Source organism: Phyllostomus hastatus, unplaced genomic scaffold, assembly GCF_019186645.2.
Source record: "Phyllostomus hastatus isolate PE091 unplaced genomic scaffold, TTU_PhHast_1.1 phas_contig_86, whole genome shotgun sequence".
Taxonomy (NCBI): domain Eukaryota; kingdom Metazoa; phylum Chordata; class Mammalia; order Chiroptera; family Phyllostomidae; genus Phyllostomus; species Phyllostomus hastatus.
In genome coordinates, this window is record NW_025333977.1 from 19105362 (window position 1) to 19133142 (window position 27781).

A 27781-nucleotide genomic window follows, 5' to 3' on the forward strand; every position below is an offset into this window, starting at 1 on the left:
AAAACATCTTTAGAACATATTAACTATCTAAAAAGTGCAGATCAGGAAGTGTGTCTACCTGTAGCTCCCCAGTGCACGCCAAGTTTCTCCGCATGTCGTGCCTTTGCTGAGTTTCAGTTATCAGGAAGGCCCTCATCCTCTACTATCTTCTTTGCCTAGCAGACTTCCCCTTCTCTTCCTGGCCTTGTCCCAAGTTACTGTCATGTCTAGGAAACTTTCCCTGTCTTTCTTTCCCAGCCTGTGGGGCGCCCACTCTCTGTAACCTCTTCAATCCTGGGTAGATCTCTACCAACATGTACAGTACTGATTTTATATCATCTTTTGGTATCTAACTATTCTGTGATAGCACATAAGCTCACATAATAAAATATGTCTTCTTAAATCTTGGAATGGCTACCATCGTGCCTGGGAAATAACATGTGGTGAAAATAGGATGTGTGGTGGGGAGGGAGCAGAAGGATTCCAGAAGTAAAATAAATGATTGAGAAATGTAATTCAAAAAACCTTTACACATGCCTTCTTCTAAGTGGCTGAAAAGGAACAGGCAAATCTCAGGAAGGCCCTATTCTCTGAGGAGTCTCCTATTAGAGCTACTCTGGTCTGCGCAAGGACACTGCAGGATTGTGGATGCCATCTGAGCTTCAACTGAATGATTTCTGGGGGAAGATGCAGGTCCTTCAGTGGCTCTCTGAGAGCCTCATGTTATGAACAAAAGCAGCAGGTCTTACTTCCTAGCAAATGTCCTCAAAATGGAGGAAACCTCCAGCAGGGATCAGCAAGAATCCTTTTGTACTTTTCAATGAAAATATTCCTATTTTTAAATTTTCACCTAGTTATCTATTTAAATAGCTAATATTACATGGAAACTTTCCAGCATGGCCTTTTTTAAATTTGTTAGGATTCAATCCAATTCTGAAATAAATCTATAAATGTCAAATTAACTAGTGTTACTTCACACTGAATCAGTAAGTTATATACAAAAAATGGCTAATGTGACCCATGCACATATATTACTGTGCACATTCAGACCTGTGGTATCTGCTCCAGGTCTCCAATGGTCAACTAAAAGCCCATTTAGATCTATGTGACCCTTTTTTTTTTAAGAAATTCATAATTATAACCCATTATTGTGCATATTCATTATACTGTGTGTTAGATCTGTATGGTTTGTTTACTACTCATTATACTTAACACTGTGGAACTGTACACTGAAAAATGATTAAGATGGGAACACTTATGTTATGTGGATTTTACCACAATTTTAAAATAATGAGCATATAACAATGAGAGGTGCATTTTATTATTTATTGATTGGAGCTATACATAGTTGGTTTAACAAGAAAAAATGAAAAGAAGGTGAGAGAAAAGAAAAGAAAAAAATTTATGCCTATGGTAGTGCTTTATTCTCCCAGAAATACCTATATTTTTAGTAAATATTTTTTAAACAGAATAGTCCAATTTAAGCCTGATTTTTAAATTTCAGGAAATAAAGGTCTGTTGATTTCAAAAGTAGTTAAAATATCCAGTTTTCATTTTATCAAATGTCAAAATAAAAAATGACACTAATTTTATATAAAATTATGATAGAATTATCATGCAGGTATCTATATTTATTTACACACAAAAGAAAGATTATTCCTGTCCTACAATGAATCTTCCTATCAATGTTACAACAATTTTTATGATATTTCAAGGGAGCATTTTAAAAGAATATGAAATGGCCAAAAAATGATTTTATTCTTACATTGCTTACTACTAAAAAATATATAACTATCATGGATAATTGATAAAATGGAATGCTGTTATCTGGATATCTTAACATTATGTTAATTCAGGGTAAATAAATTTTCTCCTGAAAATCATATATTTAAATATTACTTTCCTTGTTTTTTTAAGATTTTATTTATTTATTTTTAGAGAGGGAAGGGAAGGAGAAAGAGAGAGAGAGAGAAACATTAATGTGCGGTTGCTGGGGGTCATGGCTGCAACCCAGGCATGTACCCTGACTGGGAATTGAACCTGCAACACTTTGGTTCGCAGCCCACACTCAGTCCACTGAGCTATGCCAGCCAGAGCACTTTCCTTGGTTTTAAAAGTGTATATGTTGACCTTATTTTTCATATTCTTAAAATAGTCATTTCAGGAGAGAGAGCAGACACTTTGATCCCCCACTACTTAGACAAGAAAACCCGAGCTCACAAAGCTCAGGTCAAAGCCAATGGACACAAAATGCCAGGGCTTGATTTAGAGGCAAGGTTTTCCTTCTTCCAGCCTAATCCTTTCCCCTCCTGAATTATGGTAACACAGAAAATGTGCTTTATTTCTGATTTCTTGAAACTAAGGTAAATTTTTCAAAAATTTTTAAAAAGATTTATTTACTTATTTTTAGAGAGGGAAAGGAGGGAGAAAGAGAGAGAGAAACACCAATGTGCGATTGCTGGGGGCCATGGCCTGCAACCCAGGCACGTGCCCTGACTGGGAATAGAACCTGCGATGCTTTGGTTCACAGCCCACGCTCAATCCACTGAGCTACACCAGCCAGGCTCAAATTTTGTTTTTAATTTATTTTGCTTATTTTCATGTTTCAGCAAGCACTAGAAAACTGAAGGAATAAAGATGTCCCTTCTGCTCATCTTCTCTTTCATTTACATATTTGGGGGGATTCAGGGGGTAACATGAACTTTGAAAAAATTATCTTTCAAACAACCAAGTTAAAAGTACTCTTTAAGAGTAGAATTATAGAACAAACTTAAACCATCCATCTCTTCACAAAGAGGTATATAATTTAACAAAATCAATAAGATTAGAAACCACAGTACTGCCCTGGCTGGTGTGGCTCTGTGGATTGAGCACTGGACCACAAACCAAAGCATTGCCAGTTTGATTCCCATTCAGGGCACATGCCTGGGTTGCAGGCCAGGTCCTCGGCAGGTGACACATGAGAGGCAACCACACACTGATATTTCTCTCCCTCTCTTTCTCTCTCTCTAAAAATTTCCTCTCTCTAAAAATAAATAAATAAATAAATCTTAAAGAAACTACAGTACTATCACATGCTATTTTATAATATTAATAGATTCCTTGTTATGTGAAAAATATATTATACATGTTAATAACTTGCAGTTTCCTGTCCTCTAGACCCAATCTCCCATACTCACTCCAGAGAAGAATTGACAACTAATTGTTAGGTACATCTCTCCACCTAGGTAGGTCCTCCCCTTGGATCTGATAGAGTTCTGTGACAGTTTGCTGCATGGGAGAAATAGCAATGAGTTTCCCTTCCAATGGCAAGGTGGTAACAAACAGACTGCCTTCTCTACCCTGTTTACTGTTCAGCAAGCTTGGTAAAAAAAAATGTATGGTGACCTTGGAAGTAACATATCAAATATAGTAAATGGTAAGGTAAAAGTCACTAAATCATTTCTTAAGAGGGAAGATGTCTTAAGAATATACATCCCTATTGAACTCTTAGGTGAGTAAAAAATAAACTTTTACCATTTTAAGACACTGAGATTAAGGGGTCCTTTTATGTAGCAAGCATTACCCTAATGTATAGCCTCATATTTGGAAACTATGCCTAACTAGATATTGTTTAAACTAGCAAAAATAAAGGTTGTTTTAAAAAGGTGTTTCCCATTAATAGCATACATAAATGTGTTATTTCCATGTCATGCCAAAGTTTCCCTGTCTACTTGGAAAGGTGAGTGTTCCTATTATGATTCTATTTATCATTTTAGGCTCAGATCAAATGCTATCTGGTTCCAATATACATCCAGTTGCATTATAAAAAAATAGCTTTAAAGGGCAAATCATTTAATCTCTCTGGAACAAAGTTTTCTTCCTCAACTAACCATAGCAAAATTAATATATCTTCTGTGTGATCTTATAAATCCTTGCTTACATCGATACCACACATTAAGGATAATGTGTGACCCATAAATCAGCAGCATCGCCGTCACCTGGAAACTTTCTAAAAGTACAAAATGTCAGGTCCCATTCAGACTCACTGAATCAGAATCTGTAATTGTAATTTAACAGGTAACCTGAATGCACATTAAGCTTTGAGCATCATCGTGTGAAAACACTTATTAGGTTGATTGTTACAATTGGTTGAATACTGTGATCATGAATTCCTCGAGAGAGGGAACCATACTTTCTTCTGCCTTATACACAATGTTTTACATTGCCCTCTTTCAATTCTCCTCCCTGCAGCCCTGTCCTTCACACTTCTGCAAAGTGCAAAGGACATTGCTTAATGCTCGTTAACTTCTTGAGAAATTTTGGTTGGATCAAATTTAACTGATTTTCTGAGATAAAAATGACTAAAAATGCCATTTGAACATTTGCTCATCATACCTAAGCTAAGTCAATGTCAATGCAGGTAACATAAATGACATTACTAATAATGCACAACAGGGCAAGTCATGTACCTCGCTGAGTCTAAGTGTTTGTACCTGTGAAATGAAGACAATGGTTACCTTGCAGAGCTGTTGCGTCGTATACATCCTGAATGAAAAACACCTAGCAGAGTGATAACATCATGTAATGCAATCAAATCACTGCTACCATTTTATTTAGATCACAATATACTACTTCTTTGCAAGATAAATTGTTCAAATATCCAGAAAACAGAATTTCTACTGAATTCAACAGACAGAAGTTAATCTTCAAACTTCCGTATAATAAAGAAGTCAGTAAATAATTGTATCTCCATAAAGCAAATATTAAATTAGATAACTTTATTAAAGACTATTTCAGGAAATCAACTAAAAGCAAACAACAAATTGAGTATTTACTCAAGAAAAACTGCTGTGATTTTAGTGAATAAGAGCAAGGCTTCTTGCATAGGGCTGTTCGTATTTCATATCTCCCCTCCCAAGTCTATCAGTGCAACAAGGGCAAGCCTGGTCTTGCTCAATAGGGAGTGTGCTTGATTTTCAGCAAAGGACAGAATCTTGAAGTTTCCATGGCATTGCCAATGAACTAGAAAATTCGGTTATAAACGAATGGGGAAAACCGACAGGTCTGACAGACCGAGGTTTTGATGCCAGTTGGGGAAAGCAGCAGACCAGCCAAACATCTAATGGGATGTTCCTGTGAATCAGTATAGAAGGGCTGATTAAGAAATGGAAATGATTACAGTGAACCTAATGAAAATTCTCAAGCATGACCTAAATAGGTGAACAAAAGGTGTGAAATGGAAGATGATGCAATAAACTTGATGATAGATCAAGATAAATCATCCAATTTGAAAATCAAAGAAGAAAAGACTGAAGAAAATGAACATAGCCTTAAAGAGCTAGGGAATAGCAACAAGCATCCAACATATATTTACTGGAAGTATCAAAGGAAGGAAATGAGCAAAAATTAGAAATAAATGCCCCCAAATTCTCATATTTGATGAAAATTATTACTTTAAAAAGCCAAGATACTCACCAAACTTCACAGAAAATAAACATAAAAAGATTCATACCAAAACATATTATAAACAAACTACTGAAATCCAAAGACAATCAGAAAAATTTGAAAGCAACAAGAGAAAACTAACTCATCATATGTAAGCATGCACCAATATGAATATCAGCTGGTTTTGCATCTGAAAACAATGAGGAACAGAAAGCAGTGGAATGATAGAAAGTGCTAAAAGAAAAAACTTTCAGAAATAATTGTATATTCAGCAAACCATCCTTCAAAAAAAGGCAAAAATTAAGACATTCCCAAGTAGACAAAGTAAGAGATAATTCATTACTAGCAGGTCTGCCTTAAAAAGAATACTAAAGAAAGGTTTTAAGACTGAAAGGTATTAAATCCACTAGAAGAAAGATAGAACTCTAGGAACATTAATATATGGGTAATATAAAAGATGATTAAATATTTATTTTCTTTAAATATTTAAAGAAAATATTTAAGGGCATAAAATTACATACAGCAATAACATTAATACTACCATGGCTTTGTAACATTGATATAATATATATAATGATATCACAAAGAAGTGGAGAAAAAAATAGAACTAAAATAAAGCCATTTATGCAATATTTTACCATAGTAAGTCCCTGCTAATGTAAATTGATGTAAGGCATATATTGTAATACCTAGAACAACCACTGAGTGAATGCATGCATATATATGCATGGACATGCAAGTGCATGCACACATCAAAAAGGTGACTTTAAAGGAACAATATAAATATGTGCTTAACACAAAAGAAATGCAGTAAGGAGAAATAAAGGAACAAAGGACATGTACGAAAATCAAACAGCAACACGGAAGATGTAAACCCAGCCATACCAATAGTTACACTAAATATAAGAGCACTAAATGCTCTCATTAAGAGGCAGAAATTGTCAGACTCTCATTAAGAGGCAGGGAAAAAAAAGCAATACCCAACTACATGCCATTTATGAGACTGGCTTTACATTCAAAGACAGATAAGTTAAAAGTAAAAGAATGAAAAAATATATAATTTATATATTATAAAATATGTTTTATTAATATAAATTAATAGACTATTGATGTCTAAATTGATAATATTTTATTAATTTATATATTAATGATATATATTATATATATACCTTGAAATTAATAACCATAAAAGAACTGGAGTGCTATGTTAATAAGAAATATAACAAGACAAAGAGGGATATTTGATAATAATAACAGTCAAAAAACAGAAATATATAACAATTGTATATGCAACTAACAACAGATCCCTAAAGTACATAAAGCAACAACAGACAACTAAAAAGTGAGTAAGTCCTTTAAAAATTACCATTAGAAATTTCAAAACCCCTTTCTTAGAAATTAATGAAACAGCTGGTAGAAAAATCAGTAAGGATACAGAAAATTTGAATAGCTCCATCAAAGTCACTTGACCTAAGTGGCACTTAAAGAACCCTCAACCTCACAACATTAGAACATGAATTCTTTTCAAGCTCACATGAGACATTCTTCAAGATAGAACATACAATGTGCTCCACATAAAATAAGTGGGAATAAATTCATGAGAATTGAAATAGAAAGCATGACCTCTGACCTCAACAAAGATGAAAAAATCAACAGCTAATAGTTTTGGGAAATGACAAAATGTTTAGAAGTGGAACAACTCACTTTTAAGTAACCTATGCATGAAAAAATAAACCATAAGAAAAAGTAGAAAATATCTTGAAGTAATTGAACATGAAAAAACACAACATAAAAAAGGTATGATATACAGTTAATGGAGTGATTTGAGTAAAATTTATAGCTTTATGTGCTTGTTTTAAAAGGAAGAAATGTCTAAAATCAATAATCTAAGGTTCTCTTCAAGAAGACAGAAAAAGAAAAGAGTACAAAATGGGTGAAAATCAGAGAACAAGGATAAGCATGGCATCAATGCAATAGAAAAGAAATAAATTTAAAAATCAATGAAACTAAAACTTGGTTTGTTGACAGCTGAAGATTTATAAAGCTTCAGCTAGAGTGACCAAGAAAAAAAAAGAGTAAATACAAATTAACAAAATCAATAATGAAAGTAGGACCATCAGTATAGATATATAGAAATTAAACAGATTATTAAAAAGTTGAGCCCCAGCTGGTGTGGCTCAGTGGATTGAGCACAGGCCTGTGAACCAAAGGGTCACTGGTTCAATTCCCAGTCAGGGCACATGCCTGGGTTGCAGGCCAGGTCCCCACTGGGGGACATGTGAGAGGCAAACACACTGATGTCTCTCTCCCTCCTTTCTCCCACCTTTCCCCTCTGCCTAAAACTAAATAAGTAAAATCCTTAAAAAAAAGAAATTTGAAAAATGTATGCCAACATTTGAATAACATTCAGTGAAAGAAATTACCAAATTGACTCAAATATAGAAAATTAGAATAGAAGGTAAATGTTTGAATTAATAATTACAAATCTTCCCATAAAAAATCCCAAATTCAGACTGCTTCACTGATAAATTATACTCAATAGTTAAGGAAGAAATTGCACTAGTCCAACACAAACACATTTAGAAATTAAAGAGTAAATAGTTCTAAACTCATTTTATGAGGCCAATATAGCCCTGCTAGCAAAGTAGATAACCACATTCAAAAAAAATAAAACTACAATTCAATAACCCATGAACATAGATACAAATTTCTTTCACCAAATATCAGCAAATCCAACTCACCAGCACATAAAGTATGCATCATGACCAAGAAAAATTATATCCTAGTATTGCAATGTTAATTGAACATCTGAAAACCAAGTAGCATAATAAACCATATGAATCAAAGATAAAACAACACAATCATTTTAATAAGAGCAGAAAATAATCACAACAAAGAATACAAAGTCCCTGTGTATTCTGATAGGAACGTCTACAAAAAACCTACACTACATCATATGAATACGATGTTTGAATATGTCTGCTATCTCCCATGTGGTATAATGTTTATTGTTCTGATTGTTCTCAATTAATGTCTCGATTTGATCACTATCAACTTCAGCTGCTCTACCAGACTGTGGAGCATCGTCCAGCCATCAATCTCCAGAATGAAACTTCACATATCACTTTTGACGTTTGATCAGTCACATCACCTTCTCCATAAATTGCACAAATCTTTTTCTGTGTTTGAGTTGCATTTTTACCTTTCTTGAAATAATAAAGCATAGTATTCTGAAAACATTGCATATTTTCTTCCATCTTCAGTATTAAAATGGCTACACAAAATTCACCAATTTTAATTTTTTAATGCATGCTGACATGAAAGCTGTCACAATACAATCGAACAAAATTGTTTTGAATGAAGTTAAAGACAACTAAGTGCTACTAGAACAATCTTACAGAAAAATACAAATAAACTTTTTGCCCAACCCAATATTAAAAACGATTGAAATCAGCACCTCACAGAGATATTTGCACACCCAATGATCCTAGCAGCATTATTTGCAATAGGCAAAAGGTAGAAGCAACCCAAGTGACATCAATGGATCAATAAACAGAATGGTATAAAGGTACAACAAAACATTATTTAACCTTAAGAAAAAAATGGACATTTCATAATGTGAATGAACCATTAGAAAATTATGCTAAATAAGCCAGTCACCAAAGACAAATACTATATGATTCCACTTATATTAGGTATGGAGAATAGTCAAATAGGTAGAAACAAAGTAGAATGTTATGTCGTGGGTACAAAATTTCTGTTTTACATGATAAAGTTCCAGAGATTAATTGCACAATGATGTGAACATACTGAACTATATACTTAAAAATGATTATTGCACACATTTGTAAATAGTAATTTGTAAATTTGTAAATTTACTTTTAAAAACTTCTGCCCTCTGAGCGCAGGTTCCTTGGACAAGAAGTGAGCATCTGACCCAAGTTTATTTCATGAGAATTTAGATTTGGAATCAAGAAAGTGACATTTGGTCTGTCTTTTAGTGATCCTCTGTTATGTCAATTCATAATTTGTTAATGATAAGAAAAAATACAGTAGATACACAGAAAAAAAAAGTTGGAAGTGAGGAAGGAGTCTCCCTGGGCTCGAAACAGCTTCTCAGTGTCTAGTCCTGGTTCTTACTGTGACTCAGCCACATCATCCCTGCTCCCTTACAAGACATCTGTGAGGCCTTCGGCAACAAGGAAAATTCTTTTTTGCTCAAGCTAATGTAAAGAGATCTAAATACAAGGATCAGTGCTTCCATTTAGGCAGCAAGATTTGAAAATGTAAGGAGGTGTTTTTGGTGTTCATATCATGAGAGAACATCACTAACATTTAATGGGTAATAACCAGATTTAGCAAATCCTGAAATGTGAAGGATGGCACAATTTAAGAAGAAAAGTTCCTGCCCAAAATACTCAAGAGCCTTCCTGTAGAGAAAAACATAGATGTAGCCTTACATTAGGGACATTTTAAAAATTACAGAAACACAGTGAAAATAAATCATAACACCACCATATGAAAAAGTAAAAAATACACGTTTCTTCTAAAGCATGAAGAGTGCTTCCCAGGGATAACAGCTATTAACAGTCTGGCATATACATATGTCTGCAGCCTTTTCTCTCTGCTTAGAAGGACCCATCTAGATTTGTAACACAAAACAAATTATCTTCCACTTGCCAATATAAAAACTATCATTTTGAATAATAAGCAGCCAGTAAATAAGAATGCAAAGGTTATTGTTATAAAGTACTTAAAATAGATAACTGCACCTATTAAATATCATAACACTGTATCATATCTACTAAACAGATATCTTCAAATTTTAAAACTCAAAGATAATAGTATTTCCTTCTTCTGAATCTGGAAATTTACATATAGAGTACTAAAAGATATAAACAGAAAGCAGAGGGGACTTTTTAGTTAAACATGATTTAAATTACCTGAGCAACTTCTGTACATGCTAAAAATGTTTATCAACTAAACCAAAACAGTTTTCTGGGCACATAGTAAATCACAGATCTCACTGCAGAAGAGAGTAGGAGCTTAAACTAAAACCAAAGAATGTGATTTACTGCCAGCGTCCCCAGATTCCCCCCACATCCTTCACTCCACAGTGTGATGGTAGGATTTCATCTGGTTGCAGTTCGAAATTCTCACCTGAACTTTTTATATGTTCTCCCCAGAATGATATTATCTTTCAAATTACACTCTAGAAGAATTCATCACTCTGACAATGTATCATTAATCAAAGTAAAGAGAGTGGATATTTTATAGCATTTTGGAATGGATGGCACCTTGTAGAAGTTTAGGTCCAAGAGGAAAAGTTTTAGTTTAGTTAGAAAAATGATGTACTCTATGACAGTGTCAGTGCTTCAGAGCTCCACCTACCATCACTATCCCAAACCCTGACTCTCCAGCAATAAATACCAGTCATCATGTATGTGGACATCGCCATGCCTCTTTTTGTGACAAGGAAGTTCACATGTAATTTGGACCTATATTACTTCCTGAGTGTGAAAAAGAAAATGCTTTAGTGTCTCTCTACATGGTGTTAACTTCCATTGATCTTCCAATCACAATATTTTAGAGGAGTTGTATGGCAACCACAGCCTTGCATTAGAAACTGAACACTGATTTCTGCAGGAGAGTTCTGTTATTTCATTTGTATATGCTAAGCCAAAAGGTAGAGGTAGGGGTAAATATCCAGAGAAAAAAAGTGTTACAGTGGAAGAAATATGAATTCATTGGCTGCAGTGGTTGTTGGGATTGAATATAGGTGGACTCCGATAGTTTTAAATGATAAATCATTTCAAGAAGATCATACTGTACACTAAATGGAATTTTTAAATTTCACATATATAATTTCATTTATTTGTTTGTTTGTGTGTTTTGGCCTGGTTTTTAATAAAAACATTCCCCCTGACATATCAGGAATATGTTCCCCAGCACAGTATGCCCCGTTTACTCTGCTGTGAAATGCCTCATAGGCAACTGGTAAATAGAAGTGTGGTACCAGTACAACTGTGGAGTTCTATTGATTCTTAAGTTTTTCTTCTCCAGCACATTACTGTTTGGAGGCAATGGGGGCAAGCTGCCTCACAATTAAAGCCAAAATCTTAGCCATCAGTGTATGAAGACCTTAGGAAGAAAGTTGAAAATATATAGAAATGGGTCCCCTTAGTGCCAGTACTGACTGGCACTCAGTTGAATGGTTTGAACAACCATGTATTCCACTGCGTTAAGCTATCTGGAAAAAATATGAGTGCAGACAAGGAGGCTACAAAGATACCCTCTGGTTTTAAACAACTGATTTATAAAGGAAGCAGCAGTTTGACTGAGATTTTGCATTCTGATGAAAATGATCTGTTAGAAGCAATGTGCTACCAGGATTTACATCACAGAGAAGGTAACGGAAGTCCTCGAGGCACCTACACTGGTGGGGTTTTTTATCAGGCTGGTTCACTGTTTTTGTGAGAGCTCCAGTTACAAAGTGCCACAGGGACTGAGTGGCCCTCCCCTAATCCTAGTTTCTCCCTAAACCCTCTTAAGTTAGGAGGGTGATTTCTCAGAATGGGACATTTTTCAGAAATCATATCTTTCGTGTACATGTGCTTCTGCCCTAAAACAACATACAAATTTGTATCATTTTAGGGCAGAAACATGTACACTAAATAATTATGTTTTAACTTACAGCAAAGTAATTTTTATTAAAAATTATGAAACCTTTGCTCAAGATCTATTTATTCAAAGACAGCTCTACAAATTATTTTGCCAGCATATTGCGATTTACACATTGCATTGAACACACCACATAATGACAGACCAAGGATCCCGCTGACTAACATCAGTAACACATCAGGCTAAAGCTCTCTGAGTGGGGAGCCACGTGGAAGAGAAGGAATCCTAACTGTACCAAGCAGACACACTCCTCGAAGTATCATGGATCTATGATAAGATGTAATGATACCATTAAGTTTCCGTGTAGTAAAAATATCTTTGCAACTTAAAAATATTTTACTTCTAAAATACATAGTGTTAAACAACCCGATTCATTAAACAAGAGTGAAAAAATGATCTTTCTCTTTCAGTCTTTCTACATTATTAAAATATATCTTGTATTCTTAGAGCATATTGCTCTTTTGCTTTTCTGATGAATCCATCTTTATAGATCATCTTAATATAAATTTGGTTCTCTATGCTTTACCACAGAGTCAAATCTGAATTTTCCATGAAAGTTAAAGAAAACTATGTCTGTAAATCATTTAACCAAAGGTTATGTCTACCATAAGGATCAAAAGAAAATAGGAAAAATGCTAAGTTCCAGCCAGCTCAGAAGGTAGAGAAGCACAGGACAGGGATTTCCTTGTGCCAGAAACTCAAAACCAAAAACCGAATTTGAGTAAAAATCGCCACATAAAAAATGAAAAACGGAAGCAAACTAAATATGTACTTGGTAAAATAAAACTGCAACAGGTGCCAACTGAAGCTTCATGGCCATCTCAGACCGTGAGACAGATAACTCGGGACACACAGCACCCTTTCCCGATGCCAGGGCGAGAAAGCAGGAGGAGCCTGCATCCCCAAACCCTTCAGAGCTCCACATTAACCCCAGACTGGCTGCTTCCAGCCTTTGATATGAGAAATGCATTTGTGTCACTGCTTTTGAACACTGGGGTCACATGTGCTGAACTTCTATCTAATCAATTCACTGAGCTATTCTGAAGCTATATATACAGAATAAACTATGTGCGTATATATAATGTGTTTTAAAAAGTAAAATAAAACTAACAGGGGAACTTACAACAGAATCATGTTTTAAATCCAATTCTGCTCATCACATTTCTAAAAACAGATATGGAATATGCATGGGTAGTCCAAAAATATCAATGGTATAAAAAAGTACTTAGTGCAAGCCAGACAGGAATCAAATCCTGGAAGTGTGAAATTCATGTGGCTCAAGTTGACTGCTTATTTCAGTATCATTTAACTAGAACTTTACATCAAGACCTAAACGGACCCTCAGATTTACCATCTGATAAAAGTCTAATGGAAACCCTGGGTTTTATTAATCTCAGGTTTTATGTATTATTGTTCTGTCCCCTGACCTGGACACATGCCACTGATATAACTGTTGTTTGCTGTTTATCAGACAGTAAATGACAAATGAAACTAATCTGACTCTTCATTTAGTACCACCATAAACTAACATGTGAAAAATAGTAAAATAAAACAATGCGGTTAAAATATTTTAAAACAAGGCAAGGTAGCACAAAATAGCTCAAAAGGTGACATTTGTCAGAAATTTTAAATTTCTTGGTCTCAAAAAATTACAAGATGTGATCTCAGTATAAGTAATTGTGCCTTTCAAATTGTATTAGGACATTTAAAAACTCTATTTAGAGAGCAATCCTAAAAGTGAGTCAGAATAGCAACAAGAAATCCATGCAGGAAATTCACACCTGCAATCTGCTTTCTATTTGCAGTTTTGATGCCATATAATTATGCACAATATTAATTATTTTAGCAAGTACTTACTGTTCTTTCAAACTCATATTACATGTAAAATGCATCCAGATGAGTTAGCTATTTTCAGTAATTACTTATATTTGAGTTCATGAGGAACAAATTATTATATATACAATGGTTTGAAGGAGAGATTTTAGGCAGATTAGAATAATAGTCATTAACAAATAATCAATAATCTGTCATATCTCATTTTTACATATAGCAGTGTCATTGTATCACAATTAGATGATTTTTATCCTATTAAGTCCAATAAACATGACTTAAAGTAAATAAAACTACTATGAAGTTTGTCAGACTCCATGGTAAAACTATAAGGTAACATAGGTAGCACATAGAAATCATAAAGGCTCTTCAAATATCCAGCATCAATGTGATTGATTAAAGGTTTAGACTAATGACCTGAATGGTCCCTTTCAAAGTTGAGATTCTATTATTCTCAATATAGATAAGGAGAAAGTCTGTATTTTTCACTGTTTTTCCCAAAAGTATTCCAAAATATATATTGCTATAATACTTTAGAAAACAGCTGTGAAGCCAAAAGTAATTATTTCATAACTACTTTAGATTCACTATTATAATATTGCTTTGTTTTCTAGTTTCTAAATTTAGATGGTGTGGGAACTGTACTGAATTTCTACAAACAACGTATCCTGACTAATAAAACCTAATGTATGGAGCACTTGCCAAGAGCAGAATGCTTTTATTGCCATTTAATCTGACCCACATAACCACCCTGTGAGTTTCTGAGCTTGCATATATGAGTCTTTCTTAAAGATTCCCTCAGCATCAATATCACAGAAATCCCTCCTTTCCCTTCGACACCGACTTGAGCTGTCTCTACATTAAACCCTTGCACTGCATCTGCCCTCTGCACTGTGTCTGCCACTCGCTCCTGTAATATGCTCCCTAAACCACAATGTTCTCCAACTCTTCACTAATGCCAGCAGAAATCCTTTTCTCCCTTTCCCATGCTCCTTTCAAATGTTCTCTTTTCCCTTCCTCTAGCTTTTCTTTAGTACTGGCATCTAAAAGGCCATCGCCAGACATGTAGTTTCACTGACATGCAGGCTAATAAGCAGTCCCATACCTAGACCTTCTCAAAAATCCTAGTTGACATTTCCTCAAGGAAGATATACCCATAGTCCATACTCAGTTTGACACCATTAGTCACTGGAGAAATGCAAATAAAAACTACCATGAGATATTCCCTTGGGCCCACTAAGATGCTAGAATCAAAAAGATAACAAGTGTTGGCTAGGACATGGAGAAATCAGAACGTTCACACACGGCTTATGGAAGTACAAAATGGAGTGGCCACTTCAGAGAACATCAGGCAGCTCCTCAAAAAATTGACAGAGTTAACACATGACTCACTGCTGGAGACATAGCTGAGAAAAAACACATATGTCCACAAAGAACCCTGTACACAAATGTTCCTAGCAATAGTATACATAATAGCCAAAAGGAAGAAACTCAAATGTCCATCAAACAATGAATGGATAAACATAATGTGGTATAACCAAACAATGGAATAAAAATAAGATACTGGCACATGTCAAAACATGGATGAACCTTGAAAATGTACTAAGTAAAAAAAAGCTTGACATAAAAGACCACATGTTATATGATTCCATTTTTAAATGTCCAGAATAGGCAGAAAATAGATTAGCAGTTGCTAAGGAATTGAGGGAGAGAAATAAAAGGAATGGAAGTAGTAGCAAATGGGTTTCTTTTTGAGGTGGTAAAAATGTTCTGAAATTAATTGTGCTGATAGTTGCACATAACTGTGATTCTACTACAATCCATTGGATTATACAATTTAAATGAATTAATTATATGCTATGTAATTTATACTCAAGAAAGCTCTTCTTAAAAAATTCAAGTCAATGATTCTTCTAGTTGTGTTCTTCATTTACCTTTTTGGTTTTCTACCTTTCTGATTTTTGAAATGCTGGTTAATTAAAGACTTAACTGCAATGCCCACCAAGGAGTCTGCCTAGATTCACTAAACTTTCAGATGCACAGGGCTGCCATCAAACCAGTCTCGGCATCAGTATACTCAGAAGGAACAGGAACAAGAGTTGGATAACAGGACAGCACCTTGCTGGGTTGGAGTTTTGCAGCAGTTCACCCAGAAGCACAGCCAGGGGAGCTGAGGGACATGCATCCTTACAAGCCTTGTTTCCCATCAGAGTTAATCCCAGAATGCGGGACTTCCGCTGCAAGTGCGCCAGCTGTATGGCTCACCACCCTCAGGGAGCTGTGTCCCCCTCCCAGTATCTATAGTTCTCCCGTTTAGGTGCCATTTGCCAATCAAGAGTCATATTTTTCACAAGTCTAGAAACACAGTTGACATTACTACCTTTATCTGTTTCCCAGGGAAAGAGCTAGAAAATTAACTAAATGTCAAATTCTCGTACTTAAGAGCAAAGGCTTTTGTTAACCCTTCACCAACATAACACAATAGCATATCATGAATTCTTTCAATTATCCAATCTTCATTTGTCAACATTCAGAGGAAAACAAACATTGTTACTTAAAATATAGTTTCAAGTCATTTCAGGAGCTGGAACATATCATTAGAGATTCATTCCCATTTTCATTTGTTCCAAAATTGACTTATGTGTACCAGATACAATATTAAGCCCTGAAAGCACTGCAATGAACATGACCCACCCAGTTCCTCTCTTCATGGAATTTAAAGTGTATCAGAAGATATAAAAGAGGGACTAGTCAATAACAGCACAGTTTTTAAAACCCCTTGATAGAGAAAGTGCAAAGTAATAATAATATTGAAGGACAATGAACCCAGACTTGTGGCATAAGATATAAGCATTATTCCCATCAAAGAAATAAGTGAAACATGCAATACTCAGTCAGGTGTGTGTGTGTGTGTGTGTGTGCGCGCGCGCACGCGCACACATGTGTGCAATGCTTTATTTTTAAGTGTGATATGAACAGTGAATATATACATTTTTAGGATATATATACTACCTGGACTCTAAAATCATGTCAATTATAATCATTCCTTTCTGAGAGAATATTTACTCCCCATCCTTGTATTTCTACCTTATTGGTGAGACTTTGGGAGAAGAAAGTGAGCCTTCTGCCCCTTCCAGGTTCTCTAAGAGCTGCCTGCCCAAAGAGGGATGGTTCCCAACTAGGTGTCGGTCTGTTAAGGAGTTTTACTGGGGTGGCCTTGCACTGATGAAGGGAAATGGCTACGATGTGACGGAGAGGCTGAAAAAAAAAGTTCAATTCAAGGAATTATCAGGAAGTTGAATTTGTCTGTGCACCATTCATGCCACAACCAGCAATTCTGACGGTGTCTGTAGTAAAATTGATATTTTGATTTCTACCTTTTGACTCTAATATCTATTTCTTACTTGGTTCAGAATTTGGAAAGTAAAGAAAAAGATGTTATATATTGGCCTTCAAAATTGCAGCATTGCATTACTCTAAATTTAGGGCAATGATTATCTATCATTTTACTCAAAATCCCATATTGTAATGGGCCAGTTTCCCCAGGAAACGAATTCTAAGATTTGTCTGCCTGACTTTTACTGCTCTGAGAATACCTGTGGACAAGGGAAGGAAGCAGAACTAGGCAAAGAGAACAGCTGAATTCAGTGCAACTGCCAGTCCCAAGGTGGGGAGCTTTGATGGCCCAGCATAGTTGTTGACAACTGAGGTAAGTGAACTGCTGGCAATTTGTACCCTCCCAATGACCAGAAATGGGGCCGGGAAATGGGCTGCCTCCATGGATAGGGTTTAAGTTCAGAAGTCACAACTCCTTTTGAGCAAAGGTAATTCCTGGGGAGAGACTCAGCTCTAGTTCATCCGCAGACAACACTCCAGGCAACTAGCAAAGTGTCTCAGCCCTAAAGAGTAGATCACAGGATCTGCAAATATGTGTCTGCACAGCATTTAAAACGGACCACAATAAAATCATCCTATTAAGGCAGCATATTATCCAAAATGACTAACTATGATTCAAAAATCCTGTATTATGAGAACTGACTGGTGGCTTCCAGAGGCAGAGGTGCAGAGACAGCAAAACGGTGAAGGGGATCAAAAGGTACAAACTTCCAGTTATAAAACAAAGAGCCATGGAAATGTGATACACAGCATGGTGAGTGTGGTTTGTAATACTGTATTACCTGTTTGCAAGTTGCTGAAAGAGTAGATCTTAAAATTCCTCGTTGCAAGAAAAATACATATTTTTTGGAACTGTATAGTGACGAATGCTAACTAGACTTACCGTGGTGATCATGTGCCATATACAAATGTTAAATCGTTATGTGGTAAAACTGAAACTAACATGTAAATTATACCTCAAAAAATAAATAAAATAAAAATACTGTATTATTCTAAACAGTAACAGAATAATAATAATGTGAGCCCAAAAGCTACCATTGGTCCTTGTCAACTAAAGGAGAACAAATCAACCAGTCAGTCAGCATAGACTGTATTCTGATGATAACTGAGATTCTTCCTGATACTTTCCTGTCAGTGTATTCAAACAAGTACCTTATTTTTCAGACTATAAAATGCACATTTCCCTCCCTCCCCCACCAAATTTGGGAGAAATAGTGGTTGTTAATGCTGCTGTTGAGTTCTGTTTACATTTATATTGGTGAAATATTATGTTTTTTTATGTTATTAAATATTTTACCACATTTTTTGCCTCAAAAATTTTTTTTTCTTATTTTCTTCCTCTAAAACCTAGGTGTGTCTTATGGTCTGAAAAATACAGTACATGTTCCCACTTACATCTATATTTATGTAGACATATTTTCCATTGGAGATAAAAAATGTGAGAGGCTGAATATAAATGCCTCAATTATTGCTTCTCACTCACCTCTCCACTTTCCAAGGTCTTTCCTTTCCACTTAAGAAAATCCCCATTCCAATTAAGAAAATATACATAACAGAATCGGTTAATGATTTCTTTAATCCCACCTCCCTTTGTGCGTGCCACACTTCACAACAGAATGAATGTCTTTTGTTTGTTTCCCCGCAGATTCTATTATCTCTGATTAACCTTGTCTCTTCTGCTTGATTGTTTGTTAAAAGGAAATAAAAATGCTGGATATACTAAGACCTTATTTTTCATCAATAGGAGGCTTACACACTAAGATAACCTTTTTTAAAACTTTACTGTTGAAAATCATCCTAAATATAGGAAGTAGAATTTTCATCCTTAGTAATTCCCCTTATACACTTACACTTTATTTTGCAAATAGTTATTTAATAGAGTTTGGAGGAGGTAAAAATAAACTGGTGCCAGACTCACTGCCAAGTATAAATTAATTGTAAATCAAAACAAAGACCCTGTGAAGTTATAATGTTAATCAATGTGGAAATGGTAATGGTTCACCTTCAATTTTTCAGCGATTTATCTCATAAGTAAAACAAGATGTGCCAGAATAAAATGGTCCTTATTAACTGTGAACTTTGTACAGAGTCACTGAGCTATAGGATGGGGGTTGAAATTATTTACAACAATCAAATTTTGCTATGCTTTAAAATAACCAGAAATGTCAGCATAGGTAAAGAATGTAAAGCATAGCAGCCATTAGCCTAGAAGGTTTGCTTTTTATATAGTAATGATTAATATTCAGATATCACATGTACACTGTAACTTCTCAGATCAGGTATAAATTCAGCAGTCAATTAAAAATCTTATGACTTTGATAGTTACCAAACTAGTGGAAAATAAAAAATACTATATGACTAGTTTATAAGAGCTAAACAGAGACACCCACTAATTGCTGCACAAAGGTCATCAGGCCAAGGCACTGAGCACCAAGCACCTTAACTCCCAGGGATAAGGAAAGCAATGAGGAAAAAAGTGAGATAACTTAGTAAATTCCCCTCATGAATTTTACTTTACAGATAATTATTTAACAGAGGTTGAAATTTATATTCTCTCTCTCCTTTCCTCTCCCTGCCCGTGTGTGTGTGTGTGTGTGTGTGTGTGTGTGTGAGAGAGAGAGAGAGAGAGAGAGAGAGAGAAGAGAATTAAGCCATGGATAAATCTTGAAGGTCAAATCTGGAAGTTGAGGGAAAAAGCGCTGTCTCTTCCTCTCTGTGTGTTCTGTACCAGATAGCATAGTAACTAAAGTCACTGAGTGATAGCTCAAAAAATGTACTGAATAAATTACTGAATAGAAAATTCCTCACATGGACTCACAGTGGGATAAGTACACCCTTTCCCCTTAAAGTGAAGTGTCTTTAGTTAAATTCTATACTATTTCTATGTTAACAATGACACTCAATTTTGTATGCATCAATTTCTTTTTCTCGTGACCATTCAATTGTACCATCCTGAGGGAGGAGAATGACAGGTAATTGTGTTTTATTTGTTTGTTTCTTTTCCTTGTTCCTTCCATCATTTCTGCCAGGAGGATCTAAACATTGAGTAGCCACTCGAAAGTAATAGACTCCGATCAATAATGATATGAGAAAGAAGCATCTCAGGTTCGATTCCCAGTCAGGGCACATGCCTGTGTTGCAAGCCATGGCCCCCAGCAACTGCACATTGATGTTTCTCTCTTTCTCCCTCCCTTCCCTCTCTAAAAATAAATAAATAAAATCTTTAAAAAAAACCTTTCTATATAAAAAAATGATATGAGAAAGGTGTATTTTATGTTTGTGGTTGTCACAACTTGGGTCTTTAGAGCTACCAATACTGATATTCAAGTAACATGTAAAGATTGGAATCTACCAGTCATCTTTCTAAATATAGATATAATCATCTCCACCCTTTTACCTTCCCCCACTGCACAAGGTCCTCGCTTGTCAGTTTCATCTCCAGGCCCATGAGCAGGACCCCAGTGTCACCCACCTGTACACGGTCACTGCCCCCGCCGACAGTGTGCCCTAAAGGCATTCAGTGAATATTTGTCAAATAAATTACTGTCAAATGAATGAAATCAAACTATCATTAAATATAAATGGTATAATGTCATATCGATATTTAACCATATTTGTTGCTTAACTATTAGAATGTTAAGACTCTCTGACATGGTTTGAGTCCAGGCATTTCAAGAAGCAATGACTGTATGAGGGCAAATAAAAGCTGCTAATATGTAGGAGGAGACATAGAAACCTGAGGGATACGCTTATTTAAATAATAATGGGTGAGGATAAATAAAAGAATAATTTTTAAAGCTAAACAAAAAATCCAACACGAGATTTCTATTTATAAATTAGACAGAAATAGTACTTAAGTCATGTGTTCACTTAAAACAATAGATAAAAATATTGTCTAATTTTTAAATGTCAAGTTCACAGATAGGATGCATAATCTGAAAATTCTAATCAAGCTAAGTGTTTCAGGGACTATATTAAAAACAGTTTAAATAGCAAAATAGAATCCAGACTGTAAAATACACGTAGATACATTTTAAGATACATGTAAAGACTGTATATAACAGGATTTTAGAAATCAATGTAAATCATCCTAAATACTAGATAATTAAGCATGTTTTAAATGGCTTTGTGTTGAAACATTCTATAAATACACTACCAGTAAAGCATTTTAAAGTTTTTCAAGTCATACCTGCAAAAGAGTTGTTCTATGGAGCTTCAGTGCTCCCTTCTGGTGAATTTTAGCAAAGCACCCTGAACAATAATCTCCACATTCAAGACATACCTTAAAAGATATTAAAAAAAAAAACAATCTTATCATATGACTTTGAGAAAATGTTTGTGTAATGATGTTATTGCTATTATCTTCATTTCTCCATTACAGACCTAGATGTCATTGGAATTGAGAAGTCCAAGGAAACTGAGACAACTATTTGCTCCAATTAAGATTTAACTCTGAGAAAAATGAACTTACAAACTAATTACTCTCATATCATAATAAATATAATGGCTAGAACACAGGTTTTATCCATGTGCTAGATGTAGGTAAGTGTATACAATTTCTGAATAAATCATAAAACAATAGGCAGCATCAGGTCCAACTCCAGGACATGGTCAGAACGAAGCAGCTCCACCTCTGTGTCGGCACTGCTTCGGTTCTGCTCGTTCATCTCTCCGTGTGGATTCACAGGGCACAACTGGTTCCAAATGGTATGTGTACTGTCTGTCTCCAAAAGTCCCCAGCCACTTCCTCGAATGGAACTCCTTCGCTGATGATTCTCAAAATATGGTTTAAAAGTATTTTTGGAAGAGTCCTCAAAGAAAAGTATTTTTAAAAACTGGATAGAACTGCATCAGAAATATCAGCAATGTTTATGACCAGTGAAATGATTATGGAAAAATATATACTTATCTTCCAAATTCTTTACAATGTAAAATATAATTTTTTTAATTTAGAGATAAATTGAAAAATGTGATGTCCTTGTATTTATGATGGTATCCAGCAAAACTAGAAGCTAATATAAGTGACAATGACATTTCTACTGCATGTGAAATTACTACCATGCAGCTGTACAGCCACTTCAATACTGTTTACAATTAGACAAAAAACTGGAAATGGCTAAAATCCCTCTTTTCTTGAGTTTGCCTGGGTGAAGAACTACTGTTAGTGCAAATAAGAAAGCATGAGGGTTCAGAGAAATGGAGTCAGAAAGTCTATGTCAAGGAGCTCACACTCCCTCTGACCCTCTTTTATCCCCCATTAGGGTGCCCACCCTTATTCTCCCCCTCCTTCCTCTGCCCTAGTAGCAGGGAAACATAAGCATAAAACATTTGGGGCAGACTGGGAGAGGTGGCCTAGCTCTTCTGCCTTGTACTGGTCAATGGTGGACTGAATGTGCAATACAGTGATGCTTCTCGAAATGTAATGTGCACGAGAATCGTACGGGACTCTGTTGTCATGTAGACTCTGGTTCAGGAAGTCTGAAATGCCACCTGAGACGCTGGGTTCTAACAAGCCTCCAGGCAACAGCATGCAGCAGTTGGTGGAAACCACACCCTGAGTAACCAAGCATTAGAATGTATAAGACATAGAAAAGCAGACTAACTCTTATTAAAAATCCAATAGCCATTTTAAGTCAATTAATTTTTAAAAATCATGTGAGTACTCATATAATGACATAGTTACCTACAGTAATGTAGACAGATTCATCAGATGTAAAGTGATTAGGATAACACTACAAAAGTTTAAAAAAGTGAGAAATTTGTATGTCGCTGTAATGAAACTAAAAAGGAAAGCTAGAATCAAACAACAATATTCACAGTGTTTAGTGAGCATTTACTCACTGCTCTAAGGGCTTCACATATCTCATCTCATTTGTTCCTCACAACCACCCTCTAAAGTGATAAAGGTCATTGTATGTCCATTGTCAAGATGAGGTAACAAAAGGGTATAATGAATAAAAATGTCAGTTGGTGCAGCCAATAGAGCTAGAATTTCAACCTCAATTCTGGCTCAAGCTCAAGCTTTTACTCACAATCCACATTACTAATCATTAAACCAATTACTGATCATTAATTTCAGTATTAATCATTTATTTAAAAACAATAAAATCTTTGATAAAATAAATATATCAGTGGCTACATATTCTGGTATTTGTCAAAGTCCAAATGTATTTTTTCCAATATCAAAATGCAAATATAGCCCTGGCTTGTGTAGCTCAGTAGAATGAACACAGGCTGTGAACCAAAGAGTCACTGGTTCGATTCCCTGTCAGGGCATATGCCTGGGTTACAGGCCAGGTCCCCAGTGGGGGCCATGTGAGAGGCAACCACACACTGATGTTTCCATCCCTCTTTTTCTCCCTCCCTTCCTTTCTCTCTAAAAAAAATAAATAAAATAAAATAAATCCAAATATATATTTTTCTAATGTAATTAGCTCTACAGCACTGGATTTTTTATTTAAGTGGAAGAAAAATAAACACTATCCCTACTATGGGAACTAGTCTTACCCTTTCAACTCTTATTTCAAAAGCTAAAGTCCCTTAGAAAAATGAGATGAACATATCTAAATACATAATTTTTCAAGTCCAAAATCAATTAAAAACTATAATTCCACATATATATATGATAACATCCTTGTATTAACACACCTTACAAAATGTATTCTGTTTAATTTTTATTTTACTTATCTGCTAATATTTTAATGAACTTATAAATACTCAGCAATGGTTTTATAATGTAATGAGAGAACAGAAAGTCACTTTCAACACACAATTCTCAGTCACGTATCTGTTGACAGCAGAGTTTTAATGAAAGCAGCTAAGCAGAGGCTGTAGACTGGAAGATCAAAGCTGAAGCAGCCGAGTAAGCTTATGTATTTTGTCATACAAGCATATTTGGATTTAAACTGGGTTAAAATGACCGCCAACTAGAAAACCTTTTTAGGCAGTTTGTGTAACTAGCAGGAACATACGAAGAACATAGACGAGCACTCCATTCTGCCACAGACTCTTCTTCAAGGACGGAGTACCCAAGTGCAGTTTCAGTAAACATCATGTTAATTCGGTCAAGGCTAGCCCAGTAGGTTGTACTAAGCCTTCAGAAACCACTGGAGCTTAATTAAATTATCCACATTTGCCAAATTAATACGCAATTTTTAAACGTCCATTTCACTTTTGCCATGTAGAAACAGTCTAAAGTTACTGTAACATCTTTAAAACATTAAAAAAGAGCTAGAAGTTTGGGATTTTATTTTCACCATCAACATATGTGAATGCATCAGGGCATAAGAAAATGTGCCCAAAACACATAATTTAGTGTCTCCTGACAATATACATGGCACAATGCTGAATATTTCACATGCATTAGCCCACTGTCCTGAATAACTCAGAGGTATAGTCTACAGTTACTCATAGTATTCCATTTTACAAATGAGAGAACAGAAATATAGAGGAATCCAGCTATGTGCTAAAGGTCACATAGTTAATAAAAGGTAAAGTTGAAATTAAAACCCCCAAAACACAAGGTCTTAACCCCATCTCAATATACAGTTTTCCCTGACGAAGAAGACCTTATCATAAGAGATAGAAAGGTTGACTCTAATTATCCAACCAACATTATCACCTGGAGTGATGGGAGCTAAAACATAGGATAACCTCAGAGCTTAACACTACCACAGTCGACTCCATTAGGTCTGCCTAGCTTCAATTTTTAAACAATTGATTGTTGTGTTTTGACAAGTATATATTCATCAAATCAAAGAACATCCTTTATTAAAACCTTAGTGAAATGTTTAATTATATTTAAGGCATAAATCCCAACTTCCACAGTTTTCAGGCAAATCAACTTTTTAAAAAAAAGATTTTATTTATTTTATTTTTAGAGAGAGAACAGAGGGAGATAGAGAGAGAGAGAGAAACATCAATGTGCGGTTGCTGGGGGTCATGGCCTGCAACTCAGGTATGTGCCCTGTCTGGGAATTGAACCTGCGACACTTTGGTTCTCATCCCGTGCCCTATCCACTGAGCTACGCCAGCCAGAGTGCAAATCAGCTTTTTAATCACTGCATACATTTCACTCATTTGCTTTCCAGTAAAGGCACATGTCATTTATCCTGTCTGGGATGTCATTTCTTTACATTTCCCACTCAATGGAAAAAAACTGCCCCTTTATTTTCAGGGCAAGTCTTGCCTACATATGCCATACTGTTAAAAAGTGCCCTTAAAAAGGGCTCCACATAGAACAGGATTCCATAGAAATGCGACCCAGAGTTAATACATAAAGCCTTTCTCAGATTGTGAACAATGAACCTCAACAATCCAATTCAACCAGTAAGCCCCTTTCATACATCCAGCCTCAAAAATATTTGTTTAAATTTTTAAACATTGGCCCTGGCTGGAGTAGCTCAGTGGATTGAGCGCGGGCTGCAAACCAAAATGTCTCAGGTTTGATTCCCAGTCAGGGCACATGCCTGGGTTGCAGGCCACAGCCCCCAGCAACCACACATTGATGTTTCTCTCTCTCTCTATCTCTCTCCCTTCCCTCTCTAAAAATAAATAAATAAATTCTTTTAAAAAAATTTTTAAACATTGCTACATAGGTATAATTGGCTAATATTCTTTAAATTATTGTCCATCATTATCTCTAATACTATAACAGTAGGGTGTAATAGTAAGAGCCAAACAACATATTTAATGTTGTTTTTAGCCCTTTATTAAACTCACAGCATCCTAACTCTTTGAGCCCAGTTAAAACTACCTTGAAATTAGGCCAGTAAAAATAGCCTTCAATCAGAAGTGATTATGGCTAAATTCTCTGAAACTACAATATATTCCACAATATCAGTTATAATCATTAAGTTATTTGGGAGAAAAACTTCTCCTTAAGTATGTGTAATATATTAAATTACAAAAGGTATTGGAGTATCATCAATACTAACTGAAAGGAAAATATGTCTAAAGTCTATACTACAGAAAAGTTTTAAAGAAATGACTCATTCAACGAATATTTGTTGAGTACCTGCTGAGTTGCAGGTGTAGGTGGTGGGCCCACCACACTGAACAAAATGAAATCACCATTCTCATGAAGTTTACATTAAAGGTGCATGGAAAACCAACAGAGACATGTTATAGGGTGATAACTATTGTGCAGATGAATGAAGAAGCTTCATGAAACTAGAGTGCAACTCAACTATTGCTATTTTCTAAAGGTTACTGGGGGTCAGTAACTTTTAAGTTGACCTTTATTGATATGAGGAGATGGGGTAGGAGGGAGAAAATTTGTTGGAGACAAACAAAAGTTTAATTTTGAACATTTTAAGTTAGTGATTCCTGTTATACATTTAACTAGAGGTGCTGATTGGGCAGACTGAGTTGAAAGTTCAAGGAGAGAGGCATAAGTCAGGGATGTAAATCTGGGAAGCATGGAAGTACAGATGGTCTTTTAAAGCCGAGAGAATGAATGCAATTACCTAAAGAGGAAGTATAGACAGACTAGAGAAGAGGCTAAGGACTGAGGGCTGAGGCATTCTAAGGGGTCAAGAATACAGAAAACCAACAAAGAAAGTTGAAAAGGAACAGCTAGCAAAATAAAATGAAATCAAGAGAGAATGATGTTTCAGAGAAAGCCAAGTGAAGAGTCATAGGAGAGGAGAGGGTTACTGTATCAAATATTACTGATGGATTAAGATAAAAACTGAGAATAGACCACTGATAGACAAAAAAAGAACCGAGAGTTGAAGTGGAAGCCACTGGCGAGCATCAGAGGAGCAGTTGCCGGACAGTAGCAGAGACCCATACTGAATGGAGAGGGTTCAAGAAAGAATGGGAATTTAGCAGTTCCACTTCCGGGTCGACACCCCACACAACCAAAAGTAGGAACTTGGACAGATATATGTGCCCCATGTTCACAGCAGCATTATTCACTGTATACTCAATGGAATATTGCTCAGCCTTAAAAATTAAGAAAATTCTGATACATGCTACAACATGGATAAATCTTGAAGACATTATGCTAAGTGAAATGAGGACGATACTATATAATGATAAAAACAGATAGTATGTGGCTCCATTTACATGAGAAACCTAGTCGTCAAATTCACAGAGGCAGAAATAGAGTGGAGGTTGCCAGGGGCGAGGGGAGGAGGCAGTGGGGAGTTACTGTTTTATTGAGTGCAGAATTTCAGTTTTGCAAGTTGAAAGGAATTCAGTGGCTGGATGATGGTGATGGAAGCAAAGCAATGTACTTTATGCTACTGAACTTTGCACTTAAAATGGCCAAGATGGCAACATTTAAATTATGATGTGTTTTACAATATTTTTTAAAGCTCATGAATTGACATCTATGAAAGTTCCAGAGCTGTCAGAAAGCATTATATTTTTGTACTTTTTTTAAAGTTCACTTAAGAACTTTTAAGGAAAGAAAGAATAAATGTTATTTGTGGCAAAAAAAAATTTGCACATAAATGTACAC

General features: G+C 35.5%; 1 protein-coding gene across 1 annotated transcript in view; it reads right to left on the reverse strand.

Moving 5' to 3' along the window:
- ZBBX (zinc finger B-box domain containing) overlaps positions 1-27781 on the reverse strand; it is a 101299-nt gene that overhangs the window by 56880 nt on the left and 16638 nt on the right. Inside the window, exon 6 of the mRNA XM_045851774.1 lies at positions 21503-21595. Coding sequence (XP_045707730.1) covers positions 21503-21595 — 93 coding nt within the window. The remainder of the gene's footprint in view (positions 1-21502; positions 21596-27781) is intronic.